Source organism: Lepisma saccharinum, chromosome 2 (genome assembly GCF_977018435.1).
Source record: "Lepisma saccharinum chromosome 2, izLepSacc3.1, whole genome shotgun sequence".
NCBI lineage: Eukaryota > Metazoa > Arthropoda > Insecta > Zygentoma > Lepismatidae > Lepisma > Lepisma saccharinum.
This window is the reverse complement of record NC_139230.1, coordinates 45,348,826-45,358,515: the sequence shown is the minus strand read 5'-3', so window position 1 is coordinate 45,358,515 and position 9,690 is coordinate 45,348,826. Positions and strand designations below refer to the sequence as shown.

The following is a 9,690-nucleotide window of genomic DNA, read 5'->3' as shown; positions in this document are numbered from 1 at the left end:
TTAGGGTGTATTGCGCTCTGATTCGGGACCAGTTGTAACTGTTTGCATATATGTCGTTTACCGCTGCACAAGCGGTCGTTCTTCAATCTACTCAAGCTCAAAACATTGTTTGAACGCAACGGCCAACCCTGCCTGTTGTTGGCCTGCGACTGCTAGGTGTGGAAAGACAGCTCCCTCAAAATTCTGAGAAACAACGAAGTTCTAGGTTCCTACACTGACATCCACTATAGCTAGAACCAGGAAAACGAGAAAGAAATGTGGTTTTGGGTTCGTGCCACTCAAATTAAGAACAGTGTTTCTAACTGAAAGAAAAAAATACTGAAAAACTATTTTGCAATATTTGTCATGAAAGTAAAATTTTCAGCAAATGTAGAACAGTTTGCCGGGGCCACGTGAACGTTTCGGGGGGCCAGTGCCCCCCCGGGCCTCCCCCTAACGACGTCCCTGATTACATATGAGTTATAATTGTCGCTTCGCTTTTCCCCATCAAATTTTCAGGGTGTGCACTATACATGTGTAAATATGGTATATAAACTGAACAATCATTTTATTAGGAAAACCTGGCATGTAACATTTCATGACCAATGACATGATACCACGTGGCAACAATGTTACGAGTGGCTCACAGATCACATGTTGACTTCTCCTGTGCATTGCAGATGGTGACATTCTGCAGTTATGGGTAAATGTGGTGACTTAAGTGACTTTGATCATGGGCTGATAATTAGGGCTCAAAGGTGTGGTGCCAGTATCTCAGCAGCCGCTCTTGTTGTCTGTTCCCATGTCATGTTATCAAGAATGTACCAAGAGTGGATGAATCATGGACAGACACCAAGCAGAAGATTAAACTGTGGCCGGTCACGAGTGGTTGATCAGCAAGGTGAGCAACTGGTGTCACAACTGATATTGCAGCAATGCTCCTCCACAGTAGAACATTTGACCCACCAGTACAACAGTGGTCAAGTATGTCAGATTTCCACATCTACTCACAGGTACCACAGTCACAGACCAGCCATGTCAAACTTGCGGCCCCCACCATCCCTTAATGGCTTGGCCCTGCATACAATATTATTTGTACATTTGTAATTATCTCGCATTTTCTTATCTCTAAAAGCCGCCATCTCAACCAAACTTCCCAAGATTCACCTATTTTTCCTGCACAGATACATTCCTGCAATCCATTAAGGTGTAGGTGTGGTATCAGCTAAGCAAGTTGATTGACAGTTTAGTTCTGAAGTGCATGAATATGTTGCTGACTAGGGGAGGGAAGCGTGCATACTTAAGGTTGCCAATGAGCCAGTTCCTTCATTGTGAAATGTTTGCCTTGAAGGAACGTGAATTTTTTTAAAAAAGTTTCAGACAACCATGTCGATTCTTAAGCCTTGTGGTAGTAAAAGAAAAACCTATAGAACTGGAATGTAGACTTTCTAAAGTAAAAACGGAAATTACCTACTTTTGTTGTGAAGGGAATAGTGAAAAGCGTGCAAACTTTGTGCTCTGATAATAAGTGAATTCATACAGAAATATTTCTTTCTCACTAAACGCAGTTCCCAACCTCCATGGTGGAGTGATTAACACAGAATGCTATGACACCAGAGGTCGGATTCAAATCCCAGTTTGGTCATGGGTGTTCTTTGTGTGTGTCCATTAATTTCAGGATATTATCACTCATCCTCATCGTCGCTATTAGATAAAATATGAAAAAAAAAGCTATTCTAAATAACACAAACCAAAACAAAATTGAAAGCAAAAGAATCAAATACAGTTGAGGAGAGTATTGGTGAGTTAACAGGCAATAGCAACGAACATTTCAAAGCTAAAATTGCTGGTTTTGTTGCGTTTTCTCTCGCACTAGATGAAAGCATATGGATGTCTGTGGGGTAGCTCAGTTAACTGTATTTATTTGTGGACGTGATTCTCATCTCAGTGTGACAGTAGATCTGCTTGACATAATTCCTCTCCCTATCACAACAGAAGATATTTTAAGAAAGTGGAGGCCATTTTGCAAAGGTACAGTCTTCCTTCATCTCAGTTAGTAACATATATAATTTGTAATTGCAGTCATTTCTCAACTTGACAGGAATATCAGTGGTCAATCTATGAACCTCGTTTAAGTCAATACTTGTCCAAAGTAAAAATACTACTTGATGAATTTGAAAAGAGGTTTCAAGACTTCAAAGAGTGTGAATGGCAACTTTCTTGTTCACTCCTCTGCTCCTTTTTCTTTTGATATTGCGAATGCAAGACCCAACCTCCAAATGGTACTTATTGAATTACATTGTGACTCATATTGAAATATAAATATCCGGGGATGGTTGTTCCTAGATCTTTCTCAAATCTCCCAGACCAGTAACCTCGGATTAGACATTTTGCTGCTGAAATTTAAGTGATTTTGGCAGCACTTAACTTGGAGAACAGCTGTTCTCCATTATGAAGATTAATAAAATAGTCCAACAATAAAAAATGGCTGACAAACATTTGTTGTCTGCACAAATAATTAATTTCTCACAATAACATAATGTGGACATTGAGAAGCTAGTTTCTAAAATAATCTGTCCAATCTCTGGGAAAGGAAATTGGAATTATCCATTCTTACCAAAATGTTTGCACAACTGCAATCAATTTATAAATATAAAATAGTATCACAGACTACGAACAAATATTTCAGTTTAATTTTATTTCAATAAAACTGTTAAGGATTGTAATTAAAATATTTTACTACAATTACACACACTAACCTCCATCCCCACACACACACATAATCATGTAATTATTCAGTTCTAAGCAGGATGCTACATGAAAGGGGGGAGTGAGGGGAAATTCTGCATTCTGTTTTTTGCATCCCCTGCGGTTGCTAATTTATAGCACTTAGAATGGAAGTCTGTGTATATTTTTTTATAATATACCAATGCTGCAATAGTAATCACTGATATCCCTTTGCCAAGGGTGACCCATTAGTTTTGGAATTCAAGGGGTGGGTGTTCGAGATGTGCAGCCCAGAGAGTTTTGACATTAACGTTATGCGGCCCTACTAATGAATTGCGTTTGACATGGCTGGCTGTAGACCAACAAGGGTGCCCCCATGTCATCACAAACAATGTCTAGCTTGAGCGAATGGACATTGGACACATGAAGAAAGGTTTTCTGGAGTGGCGAGTTTGTTTCCTGTTGCACCATGCTGATGGCTGTGTCTGCATCTGGCATAAACAGCATGAGGCTGCATTCCCTGTTTGTACCATGGGGGTCTAAGAGGCTGGTGGTGGTGTCATGATCTGGGGACCATTCTCCTGGAATGCAATTGGTCATTGCACCACAAACTTTGAGCGGTGAAAGCTACAGGAAACTGTTAGCTGACAATCTGCACCCATATCTCCAGACAGGCTTTCTTGACAATGCCATATTTCAACAGGGCAACACACCGTGTCAACGGGCTTGGGGCACTACAGAATGGTTTGGAGGAACAAGACAATGAATTCTCCACTCTTCCTTGGCCTCCAAACTCACCGGACTGTAACCCCATCGAACATGTCTGGGATATGCTGGAAAGAGCTGAGAGAGCTGCTCCCACTCCTCCGCAAAATGTGTATCAACTAAACAAGATGCTGCAGTGGGTATGGCTTGAGTTGAACATGGAAGATATGCATCACCTTTTGGAATCTGTTCCCTGACATCTACAAGCTGAAGTTCCATGCAAAGGTGATCCAACCTGTTATTAGGTAGGTGTTCCTAATAATATGATCAATCAGTGTAAATACATAGATTGATTCGATAAAAAATGTTCATATTACACAAGGCATTGAAGATGTCCATTACCGCTCTACAGCCAGAGTCGAACTTGATGCGGGATATTTGCAATGAGCACATGCTCTGCTCTGCTACTGTGTAACCCATTCCTCTGCATTAACCTCACACACTGAACAAAGGCTGAAAAGAAACCTACTTGTATGGGAATAGCTGTGCACTCCACAGAAGCCAACAATACTTTAGTGAGTAAAAACTAGAGCCGAAAGGAAGAGCGTAAGTGGCAAAACGGTGGCAGGTCATTGTCATGGCCCTACATTGCTACTCTCTGTTATGGCCACACATTGTTACCTGACTTATTTCCTTCCTTTCTCAAATTATGAGGTTCTTTTTACCATATGTTTCATATCTTTACGTTCTCAATGAACTGGGATACACACATATTCCAGGGTCTTGCATCACACTGTATAATTAATCATTTAACAAACATTTATTTTGCCACTGTGAAGTTTTATATGACACAGTATCAGCGACATAGCACAGTTCTCTTGGGACCCCCTGCAAGTAAAATATTGGGGGAGCCTTTTACTGAAAAAAAAAAGAGTTATCAAGATGATGGCAGAGTGGGGCAGACGTACAATAGTTAGCTAGTCCCTCCCCTCACCCCCTCCCATGTAAAATAAATTAACTTTTACCCCAAATGCACTTGCTTTTCCATTTTTTCAGTGTAGTAGCTTCTCGAAATCAGGGACGTCGTTAGGAGGGGACACGGGGGGCACTGGCCCCGGCAAACGTCCACGTGGCCCCAGGAAACGGTTCTGTATTTGCTGGAAATTTTACTTTGATGACAAATATTGCAAAATAATTCGTCAGTAAATTTTGCTTGCAGTTTGAAACACTTCTTCAATTTTCAGTAGCACGAACCCAAGCAAGGCATTTCTTTCTTATTTCCCTGTTTCTTGCTTGTTGAACACAAACAAATGTATTGGGAGGGGATGCAGTTAATGGTTTTGTGGTCCGCCCCGGTCAGGGAAGTCTGAGACCTATTGAAAATGCACTTTTCTTCCCTGCTGCACACCAGATCCAAGATCCCCCAAAACCCGCACTTTCTCTTCACCTGGCCCTGCACTAGCTCCACCAAGGGCACCGAAAGGACGACACAAACAGGAAGATTTAGCTACGGGTGGCTAGAACTTTCTGCGTTAATTATTTTATGGTTCAGAAAAGATATCCCCATGCGTTTCAAATTCCAAGAACAGAATTCTATTGCTTGTCCCATTTTCGGTGCGGGAATGAATGAAATAGTTGTTCTTCTCACATGCACTGAACCCTCCTGCTAATAACCTGCCCTGCAAGGAGGGGGAGGTCACTTTCTGAAAATTCGGAGAAACGTCAAAGCAATAGGTTCATCTCTTGATTTGGTGGACACTTGATATCTGTGAGATAGTTTGAAGTAGGATTTGTGGTGCGAGCGGTGTAAATTTCTATAAACGCGAGAAGATAGCATCACAAAGTGTTTGTGATCTCGTATTCCTACATCGTGAGTAAAATGTCGAATGGGAAGCTGCCAGATTGTCTTCTTCTGGAAACAATGGATCAGGATCGACTGATTGACCAAATATCCAACATATTGGCATTCTAAAAGAGAGTCTGACTACCACACAAGATTCTGGGTTTGACTCCCAGGGTGGTTGATCTCATGTATAATGAAGTATAAACCAAGCTTCAATTAAGGAAGGAAACCAGGTATGTAGCAATTGTTTTTACAGCCGTCTGCATGCTCTATAAGTATTATGTTACAAAATGTGTATATATTTCTGACTTTCTGTGATTTTTCTTCATTTAGCCTCCACCTGCAAATGCGGAAGCTGCTGCTTCTTAGGTGTCTAGATTGGCTAGATATACAAATATAATTAATCCCTAGTCATACAGCAAATAATACTTATAATATAATCATGAGTTACGGAGAAGCAAATAACTTATCAAGCATTTTCTATTTCTATTTGTTGTGCAGTGGTTTACAAGGTGCATTACGATGCCAGGAGTCCTGGGTTCGAATCCCGGACTGGGCATATGTGTTCTTTATGATTGTCCTCTCATCAATTTCACATCACTCATTGTCATCTTCATCTTCACGATTAGCCAAAATGTGTCAGAAAAGCAAAGTAAAATAAACCAGATCAATCATTTATACATTTCTACATTACGCCGCTTTTCTACCTCTTGGGTTAAATGTGACGATGAGGATGAATGATGAGCTGAAGGAATGGCGATGGGACAGACATGATACAACCATACCTGTCCAATGTCCGAACCTGGTCCTCTGGTTTCGAAGCATGTTATACTCATTGGAATTCTTAGGAAGAAAAACTGTAAAAGTAGGGTGAAAAGAAGCAAAGATGTATGATGCATAAAAAGCCATGTTTAGTTCATCTAAAACCTTCCAATTATCGAGTTCGTGTTTTAAGTCTGCTGTATGCACAGTAAGGCTAATAGGGGATCCGAACCACTATGTGCCTCCACCGGATATTGAACCCAAGACCCCTTGATTGCAAGGCGGCGACGCTACCGCTGCATCATCGAGGAGGCCGAGAAAAACTTGCAACTAGTCAGTAAAATTAATATTGAGGGACAAGGCCTGTGAAGAGTTCTTTCATTCGGTTGCGCATGGTCATCACATTGAGTCCCATAATTTTGAGAGCAGAATTTGCTTCCAGTACTTCCCAAATTGTCCTCACGATGTTGGAACAGCACAGAAATTTTGGAACTAATACAAGCAGGCACATACCCAGGGAAGGGGCTCGGGGGCTGCAGTCATTTCCCGAAATCCTACAAATATCTGATTTTAATAATGTGTAGTAGTAATTAAATTTACTTCATTAACAGGATTAAACATCTTGTATATGGTAAGTTGCAATATACCAAGAAATTTATCTTCAGCGCATTTACAACCTTCTCGTCTTTAGCTAGCGGCTGCCGATAAGGGATAAGCAGCTTCCAAAATCAAATTCTGGCTACCGGCCTGACCACCAGCGATTGAACCTTGAACCTTTCGATTGATTGATTAATTGAACTGGTGTTTTCAGTCCACTTTATGCACAGTAAGGCTAATCGGGACTGGATCTACAGTTTAAAGTGAGATCCGAACAGCTATGTGCCTCCATCGGGAATCGAACCTGGGCAGGTTGTTGAACCAGCCGAACCAAAGACGAGAGCGTATTTATTTGAGTGTGTGGGAACTTTGTTTTATCCAGTGCCATCATATATTCAGTTTTCCACACACAAATAAGATTAATTTTAAGAAATTAGACGTGTGCATGTAATTTCTTATGGTCATCATTTCGCAAGTGAGCAATTGGATGCCACAGAAGACTCGGGCCTGCCCTTAAAATAAGAGATACCTGATTCGATTTCCGTATGAACTGTATACATGAGATGCCTAGATTGAACTCATTACGCACACATTTCATAATTTCACTGTTGCCAATACTTGTAAACCTGGTTCCAGCACTTTATATCTAAAACCACAGAAAAGGGTTCTATCTACTTCTCAATTTTTTTCCAGCAAATTTACAAATCTAAAGACTAACAACATTGTTCTTGGTGTATAAGCCATTAAGCTAATGAGTACATTTGGCATTTAGTTTCCTGAATAATGGCTGTGTATTTCGCGAGAGTATATCCGTAGACAGTTGGGGGCTACAGAAGAAAATGTTTGTTCCTTTCCAATTTATAGATTGATTGAGTTGATGTTTTAAGTCCACTTTATACACAGTAAGGCTAATCGGGACTGGTTCTACAGTGTAAAGTGGGATCCGAACCACTATAAGCATCCACCAGATATCGAACATGGAACCCCTTTATTACAAGGCGACGATGCTACCATGTGCCACCGAGGAGGCCCTTGATCCTTTTCTTTCCAAGACTCAGGTGAGTTTTTTAGTTTGACACAACGAAATATCTTGATAAGTATGCATCTGATGAAAAAAAAAGTTCTGAATGAAATTTGTTCATCTCAAAGGGGCTCATACAATGATGCCAAACTCACTGAGGGGCAACTGTAAAATCTCAAATGGGAACCCCCATTTGTTATTGCAGATTCGGATTCTCCAGACAAAAATACATAGGTTTTGTCTGAAACTGTTTTTTTGGATTTGTGATAGCTGGCGCTGTAATCGCAAGAAGTAAGATTTGGCACAATTCTCGAGAATACACTGTCCTCTTCGTCAGGCTTCGTGGCAGATTATGCCGTGTCTGCTTGACCAGGAAACAAGGTGTAATGGTTTGTAAGATAAAACATGTGGTACTGAAAAATGCTCGACAATCTGTTAAAAACGAGGTTAACCAATTATAAAACTGTAAAACGTTGAAGAAAGTGAATGTAGAGGAAAGATGGGTAAAGATGTTAAAAAAAATGGAAGAAGATAAAAACAAATAGGCTTTAATGTAACGAAAGAAATGACATGAGCGTTCATGATGATAGAGGAGTTCCAAGGTGGAGGGATGACGTAATAATGCAGGAGTAGCAAGGAAAAGGGGGGGGGGAGGAAGCAAGTGGGCAGGGCCAGTACCAGCCATCGGCAGGACAACATTAGCTGTGAAGATGACTAACTCGAGGATCCATTCCGTGGAAGTGAGATTGTTTATTTTCACATGGTCAAAGGTTTTTACGGAGCTTTGAAATTTTCAACGTTTTACAGTTTTATAAGTGGTTAACAATATTTTGAACAGATTGCCGAGCATGTTTCAAGACCGCATGTTTTCTCCTAAAGACTATTTGACCTTATTTCCTAGTCAAACAGACATGGCATAATCTGCCACAAAGCCTGAAGAAGAGGACGGAAGTAGTGTTTTTCTTCCTTGACTCCATTAGTGGTTATAATGCAGGCTATAACGGAGCAAGAGAAAATTGAAATGGTGTACATTTATGGAGAAAGTGGCAGAAATATCAATGATGCTGTATTTCTTTATGTTCAACATTTTCCAGACCGGGTGCAATCGCACGCATCTTTTCGCAGAGTTGTTCAACAGTTCTCCACCGAAGGAACTGTACAACCAAAAAAAATGAATTGCCGAAGAACAATTTCTGGAGAAAATAATGAAATTGCAGTATTAGCTGCAGTGGCTCAAAACCCGCACAGTAGTAGTCGACAAATAAGTCATGAATCGAGAATTTCGCAGACTACTGTGTGCCAAATACTGAAGCGCAGAAAATATCATCTGTTTCATGTTTCTTTGCATCAAGAACTTCTTGTCAATGATTTTCAGAACCGAGTGACATTCTGTCAATGGGCGCTTCAGCAAATACAAGGAGACCCCTATTTCTTTACTCGAGCTTTGTTCACTGACAAGTCGACTTTTACAAACCACTGTACAATTAATCGACACAACATGCATTATTGGAGTGTCGAAAACCCGCATTGGTTACGCCAAGTTGAACATCAGCGCCCTTGGAATGTAAATGTTTGGTGTGGAATTGGCGATAAACATATTGGTCCATATTTTATCGATGGGAACTTAAATGGTGAGAAATATCGAAACTTCTTGTACAACGAACTTCCAGTATTGCTTGCAGACCTTCTCTTAGATGTGCGACACACAATGTGGTTTCAACATGACGGTTGTCCAGCACATTATTCCGTTACAGCATGGGAAGTATTAGATTCTCGTGTACAACCATCGGTGGATCGGAAGAGGTGGTCCAGTGTCTTGGCCTGCAAGATCGCCAGATCTTACTTTGCCTGACTTTTGTTTGTGGGGCTACCTGAAGAGTGAAGTTTATAATGAACTGCCAACTATGCGTGAGAACATGATCAAGCGATTCACCAATGCATGTTGAAAGATTACACCGGGCACGCTTCTCAGTTGTGTCCAAGCATTCCAAGTGCAGATAAATCAGTGTATCGAAGTGGGTGGTGACATTTTCGAGCACTTATTGTAAGATGATTA

General features: G+C 40.7%; 1 protein-coding gene across 1 annotated transcript; it reads left to right on the top strand.

Annotated features, from left to right (window-relative positions):
* The first annotated feature begins 678 nt into the window (after positions 1-678).
* Positions 679-1,086, top strand: LOC145981935 (uncharacterized). Its single transcript, XM_083115433.1, has one exon. It carries the CDS (start codon positions 679-681, stop codon positions 1,084-1,086), a length of 408 nt encoding a protein of 135 aa, XP_082971559.1.
* Positions 1,087-9,690: the final 8,604 nt, after the last annotated feature.

Coding starts and splice junctions, on each gene's coding strand:
- LOC145981935 (XM_083115433.1), top strand. CDS start 679: ATGGGTAAATGTGGTGACTTAAGTGACTTTGATCATGGGCTGATAATT.